A 24,501-nucleotide genomic window follows, 5' to 3' on the forward strand; every position below is an offset into this window, starting at 1 on the left:
AGCAAAGTTACGCCCTACTTCAACTTTGCTTCCGCTTAAAACTCGTTGAGCGCATTTTTATGTATTTTCATATCGAAAAAAAAATGATTACGTCATTTGAAGTTTTCGAAGATTGATATGCACATTTCTCTGGCAGATCCGAAAGTAGCATATAAAGTCGAAGCACGTTGCTAACTTATTTTAGCAAAAGTCACACGTGTGTTTTGAATCGATATCACTGTAATCGATATTGCGAGACAAGAAACTTTTGTCTTTTATCTTTCGTTATCTGAGATAAAATGTGATGCTCTCAGCAAAGATGAATCAGTAAAAAATTCTTATCCGAGCAGTAATCTATATCTAGCATCGTAAGAGGGTTTCTCTCTCTTCAAGCGCCTGTAAAAGCACTCTGTAGAATGTCGTTTTGAAAGGAATCTTCGCGAACGGCATTACTTTAGTGACAGTTTTACTGAGGATTCATACTTTTAGCAAAGTCATCGGAATGCGCGATCGATACTTATTATCGTGTTCCCTCTCTCATCCTACACAGAATCAATGAGACAGAGTGACTGGGTACAAATACGACTGATTCTGATGTCTGATTTGCTTCTCTGTCATCTTTTATTATTGTGATTACAACATCCTTGTTATAGAACGGAATAAAAGAACGTTGACTATCTAGAAGTGGTGAATCATCCGTAATGAATATTCTTATCTTATTACTTCCGACAAACTTTCTCTCAACTCGAGATTGCCGAGCATAAAGTTTAATTAAAGCAACATTGAAAAATGTTGAATTGTAGAATTGTTGTAGACCTTTTCGTATAAATTCTCACTAGATCGCGCGAAAATGCGATTTCACGCCGGTGAATTATCGATGTCAAAGTACTCTCTAGTTAGGCGATCGCGATTATGAAAGCGACCCTATAACTATATGCGATGCGAATCTATCGTGCATGAGAAATGGCGAAACTTTTCGTACCGTCGAAAAAAAAAGAAAAAAAAAACGTGGTGAAAGAGGGATAGATCGCAGAGTGAAGGATTATAGGAAATAGAGCGGGTGGAATAGGCGGCGGAGAGGGCGTAGGTGGAACACAGTACATCAGGTTTCACGTTTTACAGGATTCCGAATCGAACACACACGATGTGACATTGATGAACGTGTCCAGGCGACTTACCGGGACGTACAAGTGCGAGGTGTCCGCTGGCAGTCCTTCCTACCACACTTTGATAGCGAGGGCCAAAATGGAAGTAGTCGGTAAGTATGCCAATCGTTGGGAATTAAAAACTTTTTATTTCCATTCCCCCTCGGGAGAGATAAATTTGCCGGTCTGGGATTGTCCGCAATACGTTCCATTTCCATTTATCTCGGTGTTCGATTTCAAAGCGACGATACATTTTGCAAGTACGTATGAGGATCAACGACCAGCTCTAATACCGGATTTAAGCGAGATCGATGTAGCCTATAAAGCTGCAATAAGATATTTTGTTCCCATTTTCGATAAACAAATTGAATCCGTCTTCTTTCTCTTTTTTTTAATCCTCTCTGATATGCAATTAAATTTTGATTTCGTACAAGAACACAATATCGTATAAAACATAATTATTAAAATAATAACTATACTCTTTTTACACTTTTGTTATATAATCTAAGAGAGTAGACTGAAATAAAACTGTCGATTAAAATTGTACATGCGACAAAACAAATTAAAAAAGCAAAACAAATATAGTTTACACGTTTTCTGTTTATTTTACGCATTTCCGTTTACTTTACGTAAATTATGTCATTGCACATAAATATGTGAAAACATACGCATTCATGTATATTTTTTACTTTTGATTACTATTGATCATCTTTCGCAGCTTCAATAATTCAATCTTTGAATGTTTCTTCTTATGCATCAAAAAATTATCATTGATCACTCAATCGATTGTTGATTGTGATGTGAAATGTATAGGAGTGCATCTACAAATTGTTAAAAAATAATTATTACTTATAAATATCTAACAGAACGATAAGTGATAATTTTTATTTTCTATTATTTCACTTTTTCCGAACGAATTAATTGTGCGAAATATTTATTTCGATAAATAGCTACAATCTTGATACGTTTACAAATCTGTAATCGCGAAGTTAATTAACCGGACTGAAAATGGCTAAATATTTATAGAGAATGATCGTGTTTCGAAGGATAGCACACGAAGTAACTCGAGTCTCGCGAATGACAGCACGTAGGGCTTTGCGTACATAGTAGCGTACCGCGTATAACAGCTGATTTATGTCACTCCGAAATATTATCTTACTAAATATTTAACTCTTTATGAAATATTTGTTTATACTGATAATTTTACTTGATGTATTTCTAAATAATTATTAATAAGCAGATCAAAATATAAAACGCAATTTTCCATTACTTAAATCACAATGTTTCATTTTAAATCATAAATAATAATGATAACAAATTACATATCAGCAAGAACAATTTAAAATGCAATGCGAAATAAAGCGAGCAACAATCGCAAGCATAATTGCAAGAAATAATTGTTGAAATAAACAATGTCATAATAAATTACGTCATAATAAATTAGAATTTCCACCTCCCTAGTGTTTCGATTTCTTTAAACAAATAAATCGCACGATACATCTTGCATAAATAACTTTCATACGCTCACGAATGATACAAAATTCGGTAATAAAATCAAGATCAAGAAAATCACTACGCGACGCAGATTATAAATTGTTAAACGAGATGCGTAGCAACGACAGCGTCGAGGGATCCATCGTTTTTGGACGCACTAGCCCTCGTCACTAATAGCGAACATGACGGGGTCGTAGCTCAAGTGTTTCCGCTAGTGCGCTCCGTGACGCCCTCGGCGTTGGCGTTTCGCCAGATGTCGAGTTAGTGCCGTCGTGCAGCAAGTCGCATGTGCTAAACGACATAATTATTATGCCTTAGACGCCCCAAAAACGGATCCTACGATTCGTACCGAGAAGGAGCGCATAGCGGTGCGCGAGACGCTGCGAGTCAACTGCTCCTCAGGCTACTCCCGACCAGCCCCCACTATTACATGGAAGCTCAACGGGGACCCTGTAAGTATCGTCTCTCGCAAGCCCGCCTCGTCCTTACCTTATATATATATATATATATATATATATATATACGTCTTCGTAGTCGCAGTTACGTGACCTTACTAGATGATTAGAGTTGCACGCAGAGAAGACTCCGAGCCTGCGCGCCTATTCTATTCTGTTGTTTCGACCCTTCATCCCCTCGTTCTATTACGCCGTTCTGTTCACCCGAGGCTTCTCTCCTTGCTATACCGCAGCAATATCGAGGTACCAGCGTCGCGGGATTTACGCGAAAGAATCGAGACGCGCGCGACGCCGCATCGTAATTTGTAGCACGTAATACGATTTTGTATGCAAATTATTTCGTAAGAACAAGTAATGAAGTTAATGAGAAAAGTTGTCAAAAATAGTATTTTTAGTAAAGATAACCAATCGGAAAAAGTTACAAAATATGTAACAATCATATTGGAGAATTAACTCCATATAAAATAATTATCTTATTGAAAAGAGGAAGAGAAAGAGAGAGAGAGAGAGAGAGAGAGAGAGAGAGAGAGAGAAAGAGAAATTAGGACAACAAGCAAGAAGTGAAAAAATTAGAGATTCGAAAGAATAAAGAAACGAAATCTTACATTTTATAGGTATTTTTTACGCGAATACGAATTTTTAACTACACGTTTATAGTTGACAAAAATTCGTATTTGCGTAAACTTTGTTTGAGATATCTTAAGTTTACTGACATAATTTAATATTAAAATTTAATAAAGGATGTGTCTATAGTTACCGTTACTTTGAAACATTCTATGCACGTCCGGATGATCAACGCGTGATTGTTAATAAACTAAGTTCATGGACGGAATTTTATTTTTAGATTATTAATCTGCAGCGCATTCCGCATGATACTAATTAAGATGATATATAAATATTAACATTAGTTTTATCAATAATTTCTGGATAAGCACAAAACGTAATTATAATGACTTTAATCAATTCTATTTTTAATTTTATAATAACTTGTACGATAATTAATATTTTGCTACAGAATAAAAAGCAAAGCAAAAGTATACTTTACAATGTGACTGTGCATTAAAATTATTAATTATCATTATACGTAATTGTTCATAAGTTATTTTCAATAGAGATATTGTTTCTAATACGATAATATGCTACAAAGAGTACGCAAAATTAATTTAAAAAATTGGCATTTCGCGTTTCAATACATCTGATTTTCGTTGTCGTTTTATAACAACTGCGCAAGCGAATTATTGCTTTAATGTTCTGGAAACGCGTATATATTACATATGTGTACATTATGTACCTTTTATATATTTCATGTGAACTTGTGTTCAATCAATTTTAAAATTTTTTAATAAATTTTAGTAAATTTTTTTTCATCACAGTACATATCGCCCATATATTTTTCACGTATATTCTTATACGAAAAGTTTTATGTACAATTTCTTGTACAAAATATTATACTTTCAAATGGATCCCTTTGATACCAAAATTTGTACACATTTATTATTGGTCAAATTGTCGGACTATAGATACGAGTTCAAGCTCACTTTATCGCTATTCATTATTCATATAGTTTGCCATTGCATGTGAAAACGTTTGGAAATCTATTCGATGTGAAATATTCATTAACAAATATTCATGAATCTGAACAGTTTGTTTTAGTTGTGAATAACGCTCTTTTCATATAAGTATAAAAACTGCATGAAAATACTAATTAAAATAAAATGCATAAAGCTGACAATGAGTAGCGCATGCATCTCTTTCATTATTATGTATTAATAGTTTGTATATTATAAACATAATCTCAAGTAATGCAAATCAGAGATATACACATGTTAAACGATTAACAATAAAGACGTATTGGATCCATCATAAATCTCAAAGAACCTTCAAGTAGAAAATCTTCGCGTATGCTAGCAATCTGTAGAGTCCTCCTGTTGAGTGCAATATAAGATGATTGCTCTAAAGAGTACTAAGAGAAAGATATAAGAAACATATAAAAAAAAGTAGAGAGAGACAGAAAAAAACAGATAGAGTAAGTATTAAGTGTACAGTTTTGCTCTCTATATCGTCGAGTGTCCTATGTATCGATTGGCAAAGTTGTATCCCTGATGTCTGGATTAAATATCTGGAGTGTATGTTGTCTCGCTGGATTGCGTCCCGTTGAATTTCCTGCGAATCGGCATTAACTGCGTTAATAAATTACGTGCTTTTACTCGCAGTATTTCAGGTCTCGCGCGCAAGACCAGCCGCTTTATGACTTAATTCAGCTTTAATCGCATCGGCGTAATTATCGAGGAGTTCGTCCAGCGCAATTTACGGAAGCAATATTTGCGCGCTAACTTGCTTAGCTGCAAGCTCACGTCGAGTGAGATACTTCGGGGGAAGAAAGAGAAAAAAATAAAAACGACATCGCCGATACCGTCATCTTGACATGCGGAAATATCTATAGAGAGTACCATTGGTTTAAATAACCAGGACGCGCGATATTTTCCACGGAATATTCGTTTTCAGAGGGCGGCGCTTTGTTTTTGAACGAGCAGATTTATGCCGTCCTTTGACACTTTTCATTCTGACGATTGAAACGGCGTAACTCACTTTCGGCCGGTGGAAAACTGGGAAAACGTCAGCGCGGCGAAACGACGTTGGAGCGATTTAACGGAATAATTTAGTTGATTTAACGAAAGCCGCGAAATAACGATTTATTTGCATATCAGGCAACCGTATTCGATCGCGAGCGAATCTTGTTAAATTCAATTTCTATCATTGTACATTGAGATTTTAATGATGTTTCACTCTCTTAAAAATACGCAATAATGTTAAGCTTGAAATTTTCGCAATAGTCTCAAATATGTGTGCACATTGTGTAAGAGATTAATATGATTTATTAATAATTAAATGATACAGAGAGTAAAAATAAAATGCCTTCGAATTTTGTCTGAAGGCAATTTATTTAACGTCATAATGTTTTCAGTCTGTGTGTATGTATTTAATGGAAAATATTTTTTTCCACATACTTTTTTACATATATATATAATGATTTATGTATTTAATACTTGGATATACACACAATTTTAGTTTTATAATAAATTATGTTATGTATTATAATATATATAATATATACAGCTTGTTTTTTATGAAACATGATATATAAAAGTTTATTAGCATAATATATATGAAAATAGTTTAAAGCATATTTCCATTACAAGAATAATTATTATTTAACAATATTATTTTCTACATTGCATGAATTGTACTGTCGTTTTTTATTTGTTTTTCAATCTGCTTTTTTATTATACATAGTCGCAATTAAAAGTGATATCGAGAATTTTTTTTACGTGATTTCAACACATAGTGAAGTAGAACACAAAGATTATATTAATCCGTGTTGATTTATAATAAAAACTGTAATGAAAATTTGGGAATATTATAACTTTACCGGGGGTGATAAAACTTTATGGGTGTATAAATTGGATTTTTTTAACGAAATTCTCAGCTTAGCCCGAAATAACGAATGAGCGCGTGCAATTTCTAGATAGACGCTTGAAAAAACGCGATGAAATATCACCGTTTGACCTTTAAAATAATACGACGCGGAGCAAGCAACAGGATAGTGTTTCGACAAACGTAAGTGAAAATTCGCATTTCCGAGAGGAACAATAGTCTCACCCTAGTGAAAGCATCCCTGCCGAAAGTGCACAGGGGTCGCCGTTTCGCCCCTCTTTATTTTCGATTCGCATTCTTCCATTGCCCATGGCGTGTGTCATCGCCTACTTTTCTTAGTTCCAAGTATCGCTATTGTTGACAACTTCTTCCGTAGCTGTTCTAACAGAACACGTTCCCCCTATTGCGGGCATACTTTTCGTTGACTCATCCGCGATTCAACGACTCCTACTTGGCAATCTTTAAAAGCTTCTCGATGTCTTTTGTTCGTATATAACTCATGTTAAGGCAGTAAATTTATACATCAACGTATGCTTATAAAACTAAAATCAACAATTAATTATTAAGCGCTTGACTTGTCATATTAATTTTATCATAATATTTTTATATTTTCTTTTCTCTCTCTTTTTTTCTATTGAGAAAAAATATGTTTCTATATAATAAATAGAATCAATATTGTAGAAAGAATTTGTTTCACAAGGATTATCAGGGTGTTTGTTTCACAAGGATTATCAGGGTGTTCTAAAAAGGTATGTCAAAAATTTAAGGAGATATTCCTCACACCTGAAGGATGAAAAAATGTTATATGGACATAGGTACGGAAATGCTTATTTCAGGAGTTATGTTGAAAATACTGTTAGCTGTATTACTTACACAAGGAAAAATTTAGGATTAATTATTGTAGACGACAATCGTTTAATTAGGCTTATTTACATTTGGATTTAATGTGACCTTGAGTATGTTACAATAAATGTTGAAAATGTTCACCATTTTCCTGAATATAAGCAGTGACACGTCGACGCATCGATTCACGGACACGTTCAAAAATGCCACCAGTGCGTGATATTCAAGATCTTCGTGACCGTATCACTGCAGGTTGCGAGACAATCTGCTGTACGCCAGGCATTAATATATTTTTGCAAATATATTTGCAAAATATTTCCAAATTTCCAAAATATGCAAATATATCCAAAATATGCAAATATATTTGCAAAAAATTTCCAAATATTATTGCAGATTTGAATGCCATCAGACAATAATTAAAAATTAGAATTAAAATTAAAAGTCAATGTTGAAAATATCGTCAAGTGTAGTGTGCTAATTCGAAAATGACCATGTGAACTGTCAGATGAAAAAAATTAAATGACTTGCGTTCGATAAGAGAAAAGAAATTAGAGAAATTAGAGAAGATAAGAAGCGGGAATTTCTCGAGTTTTCTAACAATTTCGTTCTAAACGTGTCCATTTAGAAAACGTAGTCTTATCAAGTAGCAATTCCGTGTAATGCAGAAAATAGTCACTGAGTTAGAAAATCGTTTTCATCGATTGACCATTTGCTTATCCCCTTCTCTCCCTTATATAGCCCCTTCTTCTATCGTCTTTTGCTTTTCTCCGCATGAGTACATATATAACTTGAACACATACATTTGTCTGCGTAGGTAGGTAGATAGGTAGGTATATAAGTATGCGCTTGATCCGCTGCCAAGAAAACTCCACCTATCTCAAATCAAGTTTTCGCTCATATTTTCTCGCCGCCAATATTTCCGCCTTGCTTCCCGCGCTCTACCGGAAAGCTTTGCTCCGGCATATGAAACATCCACCAATATTTCGGGCAAATAATCCCTAGTCACACAGCGCGTGCATTCTCGTAAATTCGAAACCGAACGTAATTTTCGGACTTTTATTGCGTTTTTTATGCACCTGATTTCCATTTCGAAAGTTCTCTCGCATGGCTGGAAATATTCGTAGAACTGTTACGAACTGTTACAAACTATATAAATTATACAGTAAAAATTGCAATATACACTGCTGATGGAAAATGCAGTTGATGAGGTAATTTACAATATTTTGCACGGCAAAATAAAGTTCCGAGACTTGAAAATTCTTCATTTAAAAGTGTTAATAAATTATATCTTTCTAATTTTACACTTTCATATATTTCATAATTATAATAATCTACGTTGTAATAATAATGGTATGAAATAATAATAAGTATGAATATTACACGTTATTCTCGAAGTTATATGAGTCATACGAGTGTAAAGTTGGTAAAGTAATTTATAATTCTCACGGTACTTTGCACGGTAAGATAAAATTCTGAGTCTTGAAAATTTTTTATTAAAAGAGTTAATAAAATATTTCTGAAAAGAGAAGAGAAGAATTAATCAATTATTTCTGCATTCTAATTTTTATTATACATATATTTCATAGTCGTAACAACAATTTATACGTATAAAAGGCATGCGAATATTACACATTACTCTCTCAAAGTCACACATCGAAGTCACAATCGCATAAATCTAGTTATTGCATGCGATATTTTACGCTAATTCGCTGTATGTGCTTCCAAATATAGGGACAAATATAGTAGCTGCATTGCGAAATGCAAGATCCGCAATACATTGTAGGGATGTATGCGCTATGTGGAAAATGTATGCACAGCGAAGCAGAGAACATTACATTCGCAAAGACAATGAGGCGAAAGCAAACCACGCGGAAACTCTATAGCACCATCAACGTGTCAATCAATCCCTTATTTCGAGAGCATCTAGCCGAGTAATATTATCAAAACTCGCTTTCCAAGTTATGAAGATTGTACGTAATGCACTTTAGAGTCGAACATTATACACGTACGCGCAAGAGACGACCGGCACTCTTCATGTGACACCCAGAAGAGGGAAAAAGGAGGTGCGAGAGAAGATGGCATCTGTGATGGCATCAGCTTTATGCTTTATGCTTTATGGATGTAGCCTGTATCCGCACGTGACACCGTACGCCCGCGGACATGATGTATGTCCTTGTTTGTTCTACAAATGATAACGTCGCCTTCGGAGCTCTCGGGGAGTTTTCTTGTTCTCGTAACGTAGCGGACGATCGAAGACAAATTCGTTTCTTCTCTTGGTCATATATTCTTCTTGAAAGTAATCCTGCTTGTACATAAAATAAGGTCGCCCCTCCTCATTTATTACGGATCATGCATTTATATTTCTGTCACGGCGCAGTTGACGTTGACGTGTACCGTGTAGTATGAAAATGTGGCGATAATAATATACATCTTTACCACATCGAGTCGTTTAATTCGAAATTTTATACTGTCTCACAATCGTTTTTATAAAAGATGAAATTATAGTTTGCTTATTAATCTTATACGATTTTAAAAGAGAAATCTATGTTACAATACTCTTGAATATATATTCACGAAAAGAGATGAAGAATAAACTTTTTCCGCTTTACACGTACAATGGCGGAGATTGATATTATTAAGATATCTTCTGATATTCTCAAATTTCGTATTATCTGGGTTTCAAATCCGCCTTGACATTTTTATTGGACTCTTTGGATATACATATATCCGGATTTCAGCTGCTAAATCCGGATTTTTCGAATATTCGGATTATCCGGATATCTGGACAACTGAAACGTGTAATGCTTATTTTTGATGTAAAATTTATACAGCTTTCTCTCTCTTTCTTTAACAATGAGATATTTTTGAAATAAATGAATAAGTTTCCAAACAATGTTGAAAAGGATCGACGAGGTTGCTTCTTGCAAGCAACATCTATAAAAGTAAATAAGAAGTCAAAAGATATAATTCTCGTATATCAAAGTTATAATTTTATAATCCATGAAATTTTATATTACATATATTATATAGAATTACGTTGTTAAAACACAATTCGCATCCTCACGTTTGTTCTCAAAGTAATAACACCGACTTCTGACTCCACCAGTCCCTTTCTGCTCATTCTTTTTTATTTTATTCTCGTATAGAAACAAAAGATGCAGTTACAAGAGACAACAAAAGATAAGCTTTATCTGCATTAAGAGCAATGTAGTCGCGTAATATCTTCAGCACAAATAGCAATAGTAATTCCCTTTGTGAGATATGATAATAAATACAAAAGATATTTCAATGTACTCACTTGGTTATATTGAATAAATGATAAATAAATTTTCCCTAAAATACACGATTATTAATTATTCAAAATTAAATGTTTGTAAATCGGTTGATTTATGTACAGATACGAGCTTTGATGAATTTTCTGAAATTGTATATTTAAAGAAAGAAATTTTATCCATTCATACAATGCATAAAATAAAAATATATAATTTAGATTAAATTTTATAATAAATATTTTATGCAATAATTCTATAGTAATAAGAATAATTCAAATATATGAAAAGAATATATAAATAATAAAATAAAAAAGATTTAATATTTATTAGAATTAATATTTATTATTCTACATGCTAAAAAATATCTCGATAAAATACGTCGCGTTAATTCAAATGATGTTTATTGTTTTAGATCACGGAGGACAATGCGCAGTACAAAATAAAAAACTATTCTTCTTATAATAACGATACACAATCTACAATATCAAAATCGATAATACAATTTGAAGTGAAGGAGAACATGTTTCGCACTGGACGCTTACATCTACGCTGTACGGCCTCCATCTCGGACGTTTATCGCAAATCGGCGGACATCGAAATCACCGAGGACAAACCGCATCTCGCACCTATCACCGGTGTAAAATCATCACCATACGGTGGTAAGTAGCTATCAATTATATATTATATCTACTTTCTATTCTGATTTTGTTATTTTTAGGAATCTCTTTCAGTCGCTCGGAAAAATAACGCTCCATCTTTTATTAGAAAAAAATTGTTCTATTTGTTCTTTTATGACTGTATATCTCTAAATATCTATCTTTGATTAATTAATGTCGAATCTGAATATATATTCAGATTTTTATTAATAGAATTTTTTAAATTCTTCGTTTTTTTATCGTGTACTGCTTATTTATAATTTAATTTTAGAAATTATAAATTTGAATTTTTTAATTAGATTTAATTATGTTATATGATGTAATAATAATTGTTATTTGTAGACTAGGTCGGTATTTAAAGACTATGAACTAGATAGATCGTAGACATTTCACGTTTACTTGTGTATCATCCTAAAAAGTTTTGGAGATACTTAGCAATCGCAAGCGAATAAATAACACTCATCGAATTTACAATGGGCGTAAAAGTTTAACTCACATTCGCGCATTGCCGCGAAGATCGATGTTTTAAAAGAAAAACGAGTGGCAATGGTAAACAGAAAGACAGCAACGGGAGAATACTTTCTGAGCGCCATATATCGGCGTTTTGTCATGACATCGAATCAATGCAGTATCGATAGCAATACGATCAACTGTCTCCGACAAAGCTATGAAACCGGAACGAGCATTAGCACGACATATCTATTGCGACTGTGATAGTCAAGCGTGCGCTTACGAATCGCGCGACGCTATTCAACTGAACGAACTTTGTTGATCAAGCTAAATGAGACGGCACAAGCGCGCATAAATGCTTTTTCTATGCCCAAGTAACACAAGTCAAACGTGATGAACCGAGTCGTACAGTTGATTTTCAAATTTAACGAGGCGCAAAATCCCTCTTTTTTTCTCTATCTATGATAAGATCGATTTTTTATCACACATCTATTATTTATACATATCATTTTATATATTTATTTATATATTTGTATATTTATTTTTTATCACACATATTTATTATTTATATTTATTATTTATTATTTGTTATTTATATATATTATTTTATATATTTATTATATATGTATTATTTATTATTATATTTATTTGATGTTACATTTATATTATTTATTGTATTATAAATTTTATTATATATTTTATTATATATATTATATATTTATATTATATTATATATTTTATATTATTATATTACATTAGTTTTATCATTTATATATCTATTAGACTTATGAAAACAACACAAGAAATGAATTCGATTAGAACGAGTAATAATGGTAACTCATGCACGAGAGATACGAGCGAGAATAATCGGCATCGCGACTTCAACGCTTATTTGCAGTCTAATAAGATATGATGTACGATCTCTCTCTTTATCGCAATTCTCGAGGCGAATTCTCCATCTCCATGGCTGCATACAGTTTTGCGAAATACGCGCAGACAACATGGCGTGCGCGGTTCTTAGAAGGGACATTTCTGGAAGCGTGCAAATGTAATAAGGCTAAGAGCGACAATAACATTTATGGTCCTGCGACCCCATGAATGTATCGAGCCATGCGCAATCTTTCACGTGAATCACGCCGTTCAGCGACAGTTATGTGCTCGTCGTAGCCGTATCAGTCGCTCGCCAAGAAGTCGCGGGGGTTACGATTGTTCCAGCTGGAAAAGCATAGCCGTTATCCAGTTACAGAAAATGATCCCGTATCCGTCTTCTCGATCGAATCATTCCGCGGCGATTCATCCGTCACTCCGATTTAATGCGTGTCTTATTTCCGATTCCCCTCCTCTATCCACCCTTTAAATCGTCGCGCGTGCAGTCGCATGTAAACGCAAAAGTTGCGAAAGCAAATTCACTCCCCTTCGGAAGCAGAAAGATGACTCATGGGGGATATCTCTCGCTGCGATTGTGCGCGTCTCAACGATATTTACGATACGATAACAATCGAAGACAATAAAATCACGATGTCAAAGTTATACCCCGAATTCGTAAACCGTTTTGAGAATCACATCGTCGTAGATTTTAATTATATAATTAATGTTATTCACAAAATATATATATATATTATAAAATGTCCTAATCGCTAGTCTAATAATGAACGGATCAATTAAAATAAAGTATTCAACCAAACTGGCCAGAAATTTTTTGTTTATTAATACAACGTTTCGACCATATGGTTGTGGTCCTTATCAAGTATATACTGAAATAAAGATTTATAATTAATTAATTAACGGTTAGAATACACAGTAAGCTCACGAATTAAGGTGTGAACAATTCTCATACCGATCAGGAGACAGGCATAGACGATAATTCTGTGAACTGCACAAGTCACATTTGCAAAAAACGTTAAATAGATTTGAACTTTAGAGACAAATTGATGTGTCCATGTGGGACTTCGTCAAGAAACTAAATACATCGGGAGGAACAACGAAACTAAGTGACCTTTATTATTTTGTCGTAAATGTTGTTTAAACTTTCAGTGTCTTTCTGTAGGTTTATTAAGTTATTGAGTTTCTTGATATAGAACATCTCAGCAATTTCTCTCTTTCGAACATATTTTTTATTATGCAAAATATTAGGATTCAACCAGTCAAAATCATGTCCGGCTTCCAATCTATGTTTGCTTATAACCGAGTGATTGGTTTCATGTAACTTTATATTATTACAATGTTCTTTTACTCGTGTACGTAAATGTCTTTTTGTTTGCCCAATATATGATAAATTACAATTCTTACAGTTTAATTTGTATACAACACTTGTCTTATCATTATTATGTAAGCTGTCTTTCTCGCGTCTTATTAAATTATTTAGTTTTTTGGTCATTTTGTAGACGACATTAAAGCCACTATTTCGCAATAGACGGTACAGGTCGTGACTCGTATTATCTACGTATGGTATTGTAACAAAATGAGTCTTATCTAAACGAGTGAGATTCACGTCAACCGTATCATTATGGTCGAGATTTTTTTAAAAATTTATTCTTTTTTGAATGTGTCTGTGTATGATATGTTCTGGAAAGCAATTATTAATTAAGGTGTCATGTACTAGCTTGATATTATCTTGCTTTATTTACAAATGTTCCAAGGAATTGGTTGTAAATGCCATAAAGAAGCGTTGGGACGATATCGCAAAAAACACGAAATTTAATTTATCTCAATTTATATATGCAATAGAAGCGATTTTGGATTCAACTTTCTTTTCGTTTGACGGACGTTTTTATGAGCAAATCTTCGGCACACCCATGGGTTCTCCGCTATCATCTATCCTAGCAGATATGGTGATGGACGATCTGGAGACACAGTGCTTAAATTCACTGAGTTTTACCGTTCCTATTTACTATAGATATGTAGACGACGTTTTTGCAATAGTACCACGCACAGGAATGGACGAAATTCTAACGACGTTTAATAATTACCACGAACGCTTGAGATTTACTTATGAGATGGAAGTTGATTCGTCGATTAGTTTTCTAAATGTTAAGATCATTCGGTCGGACAACAGACTCATTACCAATTGGTTTAGGAAACCCACATGGTCTGGGAGATACATCAACTATTACTCGAACCACCCGTTAAAAATAACACATAAAATCAACACTATCTACAATTTAGTTGACCATGCAATTTTATTATCTAACGACTGCTTCAAGCAAGATAATATCAAGCTAGTACATGACACCTTAATTAATAATTGCTTTCCAGAACATATCATACACAGACACATTCAAAAAAGAATAAATTTTTAAAAAAATCTCGACCATAATGATACGGTTGACGTGAATCTCACTCGTTTAGATAAGACTCATTTTGTTACAATACGATACGTAGATAATACGAGTCACGACCTGTACCGTCTATTGCGAAATAGTGGCTTTAATGTCGTCTACAAAATGACCAAAAAACTAAATAATTTAATAAGACGCGGGAAAGACAGCTTACATAATAATGATAAGACAAGTGTTGTATACAAATTAAACTGTAAGAATTGTAATTTATCATATATTGGGCAAACAAAAAGACATTTACGTACACGAGTAAAAGAACATTGTAATAATATAAAGTTACATGAAACCAATCACTCGGTTATAAGCAAACATAGATTGGAAGCCGGACATGATTTTGACTGGTTGAATCCTAATATTTTGCATAATGAAAAATATGTTCGAAAGAGAGAAATTGCTGAGATGTTCTATATCAAGAAACTCAATAACTTAATAAACCTACAGAAAGACACTGAGAGTTTAAACAACATTTACGACAAAATAATAAAGGTCACTTAATTTCGTTGTTCCTCCCGATGTATTTAGTTTCTTGACGAAATCCCACATGGACACATCAATTTGTCTCTAAAGTTCAAATCTAGTTAATGTTTTTTGCAAATGTGACTTGTGCAGTTCACAGAATTATCGTCTATGCCTGTCTCCTGATCGGTATGAGAATTGTTCACACCTTAATTCGTGAGCTTACTGTGTATTCTAACCGTTAATTAATTAATTATAAATCTTTATTTCAGTATATACTTGATAAGGACCACAACCATATGGTCGAAACGTTGTATTAATAAACAAAAAATTTCTGGCTAGTTTGGTCGAATACTTTATTTTAATTGATATATATATATATAATATGTGTGTGTATCTTTTTTGTGCATGTACCTTACAATTAATAATCATATATCTAAGAACATCTCTCGGAAAAGTAGCACGACAGTGTTGGGAAGTTGTAGGATACTCTTTCTGACGCGTCCTTCTTCTCTATCCCCCGAGAGAGATTTACTCAAGGCTGATAAAGAGCGGCACTATTTTTCTAAAGATTTTTAAATTACCGAGCGGTTTATAAATAGGGGATTATACCGAAAGAGACGGGGTTATATACACCATATTTCCTTCCCCGCGCACACAAAGCCCGCAAAACTTCCTGAAGATCCTTCGCTGCGAGCCATTAATCAATGACGAAGAGTGGTAAGGCCGAGTTACCAAGTTATTTGATTGACACCATAAAGATCGTTAATAGCAAGAGTGCCATCGTATCAACGCGAGCAGCGTACACATTTATCACACAATGTCGGTAACAGCAATTTACACAAACACAGGGATACGGTGCGCGGTGTATCCCTCATTCGCGTAATTTAACGATGATTAAACTGCGCCTCATTACAAGAGGCAACAAAATGTAATTGAAATCGCTTGCTGGCCGACATCGATCGCTCTCTGTCAGCCTATTTGTACGCATAACGCGGATGAGACTTCTCTTTCTCTCTTCTCTTGGGGAATCATTTTTCCGTAAAATACATATCCAACAGCGCTGTTTGAGTATTAATTAAAATCCTCTGGCACACGAATGAAATATCTCGATTGCCTGCGCGTCACTTCATCGCATAATAATATCCGCGCGAAGGATATTAAATAATAAAATAAGAACAACGCGATTATGACTCGGGATTATTTTCGCGGTATAAAGACCTATTCCCCGTAGAGACCAGCTATTTCTCTCGTCTCTGAAATTGTCGGCTCACTTAGGTCCTGCCTTCCTCCGGCGCTATTAATCAATGAGGAATTCAGCAATTAACGCTCCGGTTTTATTAACGTTCCGCGGAAGTTTCGTTACGTATAGTGCGTTGTTTATGTGCGTGTTTGTATATACGAGTGATATCTGTGGAATTGTTATACTTTATGAAGTATCAGACTTGCATTCGGCTTACTTACAAACATAATTCCATGATATAATTAAAAATAGATTTAAATAGAGCTTAATGTGTGGTTGATGACAAAAAAATGTTCTCGTCTGGCCTTCTCAATGAAGAAAGAAAATATAAATAACTACAAAATTATAGAAAATATAAATAGCCAGGGTATAATTACAGAGTTGAGATTCCACGGGGGAGAAATTTTGTATAAATGTTCAAAAAGTATCGAACATAACAACGAGAATAGCGATAATGAAACACCATAGAGAGAAACATTTTCGATAAATCACTTCAATATTCCAGAGAGATCAATTGTAAATTACTAATAAATTCAATCCGTAATCGGCGCACACTCGTCGTCGCTAATCGAAGATCGATTTGATGAAAAATTCTTTATCCTGCACAGTAAAAAATAAAATGTTAATTCATTAACATTTTTCACATGTCCCCACTCTAAATTTTAAGTTCAAATAACTCATTCGTCGTATGTTACTTATTGACAAGCTAAAAATGTTAAATAATTGACACAATACTTTACATTTATTTTTGTTATTGTGATTTTAAGTGTAATGTAAAAATAACATACAAATTAATTAAAAATCACATGAAAAAATAGTTACAATAACTCGTAAGAAATGTTGAGGACATTAACATATAATAGTAATTATATTTTAACTTAAATTATTTGTAATAGAAACATTTGATTTTAGTAAATTTGATTATTTTGTATGTCAAAGTTCAAGATTATTTTTGAAGATTTACTTTAACTTTTCTTAGAATGTTAAATTGACTTTGAGACATGTTGATTGTTTAAAATGGTTATGTTAAAAATACTCAAAATAATATTCCATTTCTAAGAGACATATACAAAGTGTTAAGTTATGAAGTTGACATAAATGTAACACATGAAAACGTTATAAAAATAATAACATATAAGTTGTATGTTAATTTTACATTAAAGTACTAATCAAAACGTGGTAACACAAGAAAATTTTAACATATGGACGCACAATTTTTCACTGTGTGAATATCGGGAAACGAAAAATCTAACGCGTAAACGAATCATTTACAGAGAGCAATCGATAATTTCGTTCGTTTAGAAGCTATGTACGTAGCGGTTCTTGGAAACTCGCGGAGTGAATGATCAGCGCGTTTACGGCTTACATTGTCACGATTACAAGAGCGATTTCACGGCCGAAGTCGCTATACTCGCAGATGGAGGAGACACGATAAAAGTGCACAGCTATTCTCGGCGTGATCGGGGATTTCATTCGAGGCGATGGTGCCTACTCCTAGTCGCCGATACCATTACTTCGCAGTAAAAAGAACGTAAACGTGACGTTAGGACTTAGCACGAGTCTACAGCCGTACCCTCGCTCACTTACGCTATCCTTTGCACACCCCCTGATAGTTCGTCGAACTCCATTCCTCTTTTATATCATCGCGGCGACGCCGATGTCGTCTTTTGTTGGCAGAACGAGCCAAGAAACCTACTAAAATCCCACGCCCTTGAGTCTTAATAACGTTACCGATCGTTTGGTGGTGATGCTCATCGCTCGACGAGATTACATGAGATAGGGAAAAACTTATCGCGGACAGCAGCGTAATTCCGACGATGATATCTTGCTCGTTTAATGCAAATTATTGAGCTTTTAATCGCCAGCATGATGACTTCTACGTTTCTAGCCCACTCATACTGATAACATATATTTGTCGTTAAACTTATCACAAATTGTACAATATTTAATATTATTGTTGCTTTAAATACACAATTGTGGTAAAAAAAAAACATGGAATATTTTTCATAAATTGCAATGATAGAGAGAGCATTAAACTTTGATTTTAAACTATATATAAATGTTAAATATTTGAAGTATTCGATAAAAAAGAGTAAATATATAAATTTGTATAAAATCATATAAATTGCTCTTTCATAAACAATATTTATTTATCTGAGAAAAATATAGATTAATACGTGTTATATTGGTCTTTCATATTTTATATAAATAATGTCATGAATGACATCTAAATCACACAATTGTTGGTGCATAAAACTATTTCATAAATATTTTAAAAATATGATATATTTATTATATTCTTTTTATTATCAGATATTCTAATTCTTAATAAAACAATAAAGCAATTAATTTACTATATTTTTTTTCTGATATGTAAACATTAAGTAATTCAGCTTACCACAACATTTACCAAATACATCTCTTGCTTCTAGCCAAAACTGTATATCGCAAATCCGAAATGCTCCGGCAAGCATACTTGCTCAAGTCTAGTACGTACGAGTGGACTCGTATCTGAGTTCGAAGTAGTTACTGTGTTGACACTGTTCGGCCGTGAAGATACGAGTAAATATAACGGAAATTGTACGCGACGGGATGTGCCTTCTTGAATTATTTATACAACAAATACAAGATATCAAAAAGTATTTTTTAAAAATCAGGAATATATATTGGGTTGATTTATAAATAAATGTGTTTTGTTATAGATAATTGATGAATTGTTTCTGAAAAACCAATATTCTAAGAAACCTGCGATATCTAATTGTTTTATCTGTTGTAAACAGTTAAGATATGCATCGTTTACAAATCAATACTATTACAAATTATTGTGTAAAAGTGTAGAGCAAATTCAGCTCGTGAAATAAATGATATAAAAGTGTATCTTCACCACATAATGCCATGAGAATTCAAACGAAGGAATAATGCTACAGTAAAGAAAGCAAAAGGTTGAATGAAAAAGGCCGAAAAAGTTTATGACATATATAACGAAAAAGGACACTAGTGATCGAATAACATGAAAATGTTTTGTGAAGTTTTGTTTTAGATAAGAACATAAGAGATGTGTTATATAAAAAAAATGAGACCTTTCGGCTTTAGTGAAGGCACTTTAAATGGATTTGACGAAATAAAATCCACATTCATGACACGATAAATTTACTTACGATATATAACGTTTTTTAAATATAGAAATTCAGTTTGTTAAGTAAAACGAAATTTATTTTTGAATCAACCAAATATTATAAACTTCAAAATATATAATATTTTGTATATTCTCTTTTAATTTTCGTAAAATGAATGATATTTTAAATAATTGCTTATTAAATTAAAATACCGAAAATTTAATTTATATTTGTTAGCTGTATTATTATTGAATTTATTGTAAATGACAAAATACAAATCACGATAAAAAGCAATAATCTCAAAAATATAAATTTAGAAGTGCAAATGAAAAGATATAATATTTAATGAAAATATATAATATTTTATATATTCTCTTTTGATTTTTTTAAAATGAATAATATTTTAAATAATTGTTCATTAAAATACCGAAAATTTAATTTATATTTGTTAGCTGTATTATTATTGAATTTATTATAAATGACAAAATACAAATCACGATAAAAAGCAATAATCTCAAAAATATAAATTTAGAACTGCAAATGAAAAGATATAATATTTAACGAAAATATATAATATTTTATATATATTCTCTTTTGATTTTTATAAAATGAATAATATTTTAAATAATTGTTTATTAAAATACCGAAAATTTAATTTATATTTGTTAGCTGTATTATTATTAAATTTATTATAAATGACAAAATACAAATCACGATAAAAAGCAATAATCTCAAAAATATAAATTTAGAAGTGCAAATGAAAAGATATAATATTTAACGAAAATATATAATATTTTATATATATTCTCTTTTGATTTTTATAAAATAAATAATATTTTAATTGCTCAAATAATTGCTTATTAAAATACCGAAAATTTAATTTATATTTGTTAGCTATATTATTATTAAATTTATTGTAAATGACAAAATACAAATCAAAGCAACACTCTTTCGAAAATATAAATTTAGAAGTGCAAATGAAAAGATAATTTTGCAAACGTGAATGAATTTGTAAATCACAGCGAGTGATTTCGTCGAATAATATTAAAATAGCGAAACAGGCACATGGAAAGAGTTTGACGACCTGAATAAAAGAAGGCTACATGCCTAGGGCGATAATAATTCATAAATCGTAGCGAGTTTCGAGTCGAGTTGAGCAATCGCGGTTTCTTTTTTTCCGACGAATTTGCATATCCGGTTCTGCTGCCGGCTCGCGAAAATTTGCATGGCCGGCTGCGCAGCCAGGTAATGGAATTGGTATGGCAGTCTATAATCCGCATTGAGATCGACCGTCTGCTCAACCCGAAAATCAAGCGGTCTACCATCTACGATCGATACTGATAATAACGTGCACGCGCGGTATGACAATATGGTGAGACCGGAAGATTAGAAATTCCGTCGCGCATGCCATATTCAATCAAGCAAAAGCTACTAAAAATATACAGGTGGATAGAGCTTTAGAATACTATCAATTCGGAATTTGAAATAAATACAATGTCGAAGAACAGTAAAAGGAGAAAATCAATCTGCATCTCCTGTTGTTAACGAAACTCTTCTCGTTACACAAACAATATCGAATTCGTTCGATACTTCATTATTCCAGAAATCTTTCGTTCTAACTGCAAGAGAATCTCAGACAAAGAAGTTGATTGTGTAATCGAAAAGGATTGTCACATCGAGAATCCGAAAGCCAACGTTCAAATTTCTAGAAATTCCAAGCGAACGATACAAACAACGAGCAGATTAGAAATTCCGTTGTATCTATGTCCAATCATTTCCATGAAAGCGAAGCGCCGGCAGGGATAGTCGTTAATATTCATCTCCGGCTGCCGGCGCTCTTTAGATTCGTCCTGTCTCCAGGAATTGGAAAGGAATCGTAGCTCGATACGTCTCCGGTAAGAAGACAGCCCGTGCCTTTTTTTTTCTTTTTCCTCTTTTTTCCCGTGCTCCTCGAGAACCTGTCCTCGTCCTTTTCCTGCAAGGAATCGGCACCCCATTGGTAGGATATACGTTTCGCATTATCGATGCGAAGCGAGTTCGCAGCCGCGCACTTCTCGAAGGTATCCCGGAATAGTAAGAAGTAAGCACCCGGGCGTGCGCGCGAATGTCGAAGTCCCTACGAAGCGAGGAAAGGATCGCGGAGAAGTGGCAGAAGAATGCAAAGCGAAACTCGAGCGTCGGAGGAAGGAAAAGCACATCGGGAGGAAGGGAGATGCACGAGGGAAAAAAGAAGGAGGGAGACTCTCCCCCGTGAAGAGATTCACTTCGATTAGTAAGTTGGCGGTGTAAGCTCCATCTCCATCCGCCCGGATAGATTTCGCTTCTTGGACATTCGCGAGAAATTTTTCCCTATCCCGATATCATTACGTACACGCCCTGCAAATTGTGAGATGCTCGAGAAGTTTAGCGAATTTAACGAGGGAGATATCTTATTTTTTATTCTACACGCTTCCTTTTTTATGTCGAAATGTCGTACTAGACTTTGTGATATTGATATTGAGAGATAACGATAAGGAGGAATAAGAGTGCGTTAAGATATTAATAATATACTCCTACGAAACTTGAGATTTGCAAATTACCGTCATAAAATGAGAGGAACCATGTAACTGTCACAGAGAAGCATGAAAATGTAGCCTTGTCATTATACCTTGGCGAAACGTTCGCTAATGCGAAACGCTTCGATGAGCACCATAGTTGTTCAATTTGTCAGCTCTCACGGAAACGAAGGAAAACAGACGAGGTGAGATCCCTTGCTCATTATTTCGACGAAAGTTTAGTGTACGCCGACACTCCCTTAGATTTTCTGTTCATTTGCACAAAGATAATTCGGAAAACAAATTCCATTCATCCTAAGCTGAATGATGAAATTATAATTATAATTAGCACACAATAAGTTTATATCAGAATATTTCATGTGTGTTACAAAGATAAATTTGTATTAATTTTCAATTTTTCGTGTTGAAGATTGTTTTCTTACTATATTTGTGTTCCATTTTTTACAGATTTTTTAATAATTTTAATAATTTTTTATATTGAAAAGTAAAAACAACAAATTTTTTAGATAAAGTTTCTCTGCATATTTCAAATAAATTTAAAAAAAACAATATTAGCAGTATTATGAAAATTTCCTCCACAAACTAGTGGAACATTGAATGTCCTACAATGTCCACACACGCGTTACATAATGACCATGTCAATATTAATCTATAAATATTGAATATTTAATTATAAATTGTAATCGTTTTAATGATGAATCCATTAACGCTTATCAATTATGTACCATATGTTAATATGCATCACGATCCGTGATTATTTATACAAATTGAAATAACGCCGATGAATAATGTTGCATTTACCGACAAACAAAATATGATCATATTAATAATATATTTTTTCTCGCAGTAATACTTACTCTAATTTTCCTTGTGATATAGATTAGTTTCTTTGCATAAGAACACAATTATTTTTTCGATCTCAGTGAAACGTTGCGGAGATGTATTTCGAAATTACTTTCTTGGATACGAGTGCTAGTCATTGTATCGATTTCGTGTTTCAATCAGCGGGATTTTTTCCCCCTGGCATAAATGTTTCATTTGCATGCAAATAATGTCTGCGGCGTTCATGCAGTTCTGGATCTTTTGTCTTGCTTTACCATCGGTTCAGGTGCAAATTCGCGATAGTCTAATTCCATCGTCTACAAATTGCGCTGAGCCGGGTACGGAAGCATATGATATTCGTATATACAAATTATTCCAGTTTTCCGGCGCTTCTTCTCTCCATCTACGAGTTCTTTGACCAATTTAAAATTGATTTTTCTCCAATAAAAATCCAATTATATGTGAAAGAGATACATTTGTACATTATTCTCTTTCAAAAGTTTCTTCAATATTTAAAGTATTTTAATATTTTCACCAAATAATATATATGACATGTTTCTTATATATATCTTATGTAATAGAGGGAGGGGAATTAATCTGTAAACAATTCAACGAATGAATTTCAATATCGCTGTCGACACAAGAAAGAACTGTTCGAATTTGATCGAATTTGATGCGAAAGATTTGATAAACCGCGTGAAGATGAAATCTGCATGTTCTGACAATCAGAACGAAACGATTTCAAGTATCCCACGAATTGACAATTTGATTGAACGTGGAAATGAGTTATCAGAAATGGAAATCAAATTTCGAAACAGGAAACGGTGGATACAGTACAAAATCGACTAGCAAGTTCGTCGCGAATGCGATGCAATATATCTCGCTTTATCCGCTGGCATGATCATACTTCGCGACAGTTGCATGCTGCGAGCACTAACTAGATCATACATATTCGTGACGAAGTGCTTCATTTATTCGCTTTCATTATCCCTTTATTCCGTCAGAAATCTTTCATCATTCTCTCTTTCGTTACGTTTTATATGAAAGGATTCATATGGATATATCTTTATTACGGTATACTCTATTAAGACAATGAAAAATGAATATATGTATTACCCGTTTCATGACATAAATTCAGGTAGCATAAAAATTCATGGAAGGGAGTTAATTAATAATGTATGCCGAATAAAACAGACGAGAAAACTGTACTCGGAGATATTATAATATAAATTGCTGCATTTC

The 24,501-nt window shown here is 33.4% G+C and overlaps 2 protein-coding genes across 5 annotated transcripts in view; one reads left to right on the forward strand and one right to left on the reverse strand.

Moving 5' to 3' along the window:
- The window catches only part of LOC145973286 (uncharacterized), a 165,698-nt gene that overhangs the window by 134,626 nt on the left and 6,571 nt on the right, over positions 1 to 24,501 (forward strand). For all 3 annotated transcript variants that reach the window (XM_083102569.1, XM_083102560.1, XM_083102554.1), the window contains 3 exons: positions 1,102 to 1,237; positions 2,937 to 3,070; positions 11,036 to 11,282. In XM_083102569.1, coding sequence (XP_082958695.1) covers positions 1,102 to 1,237; positions 2,937 to 3,070; positions 11,036 to 11,282 — 517 coding nt within the window. The remainder of the gene's footprint in view (positions 1 to 1,101; positions 1,238 to 2,936; positions 3,071 to 11,035; positions 11,283 to 24,501) is intronic.
- Kl-3 (dynein heavy chain 8, axonemal kl-3) overlaps positions 1 to 24,501 on the reverse strand; it is a 207,218-nt gene that overhangs the window by 51,304 nt on the left and 131,413 nt on the right. The window lies entirely within an intron of this gene.

Source organism: Camponotus vicinus, unplaced genomic scaffold (assembly GCF_025532165.1).
Source record: "Camponotus vicinus isolate PSW18456_S1 unplaced genomic scaffold, iyCamVici1.0 SCAF_1, whole genome shotgun sequence".
In the NCBI taxonomy this organism is placed as follows: Eukaryota; Metazoa; Arthropoda; class Insecta; order Hymenoptera; family Formicidae; genus Camponotus; species Camponotus vicinus.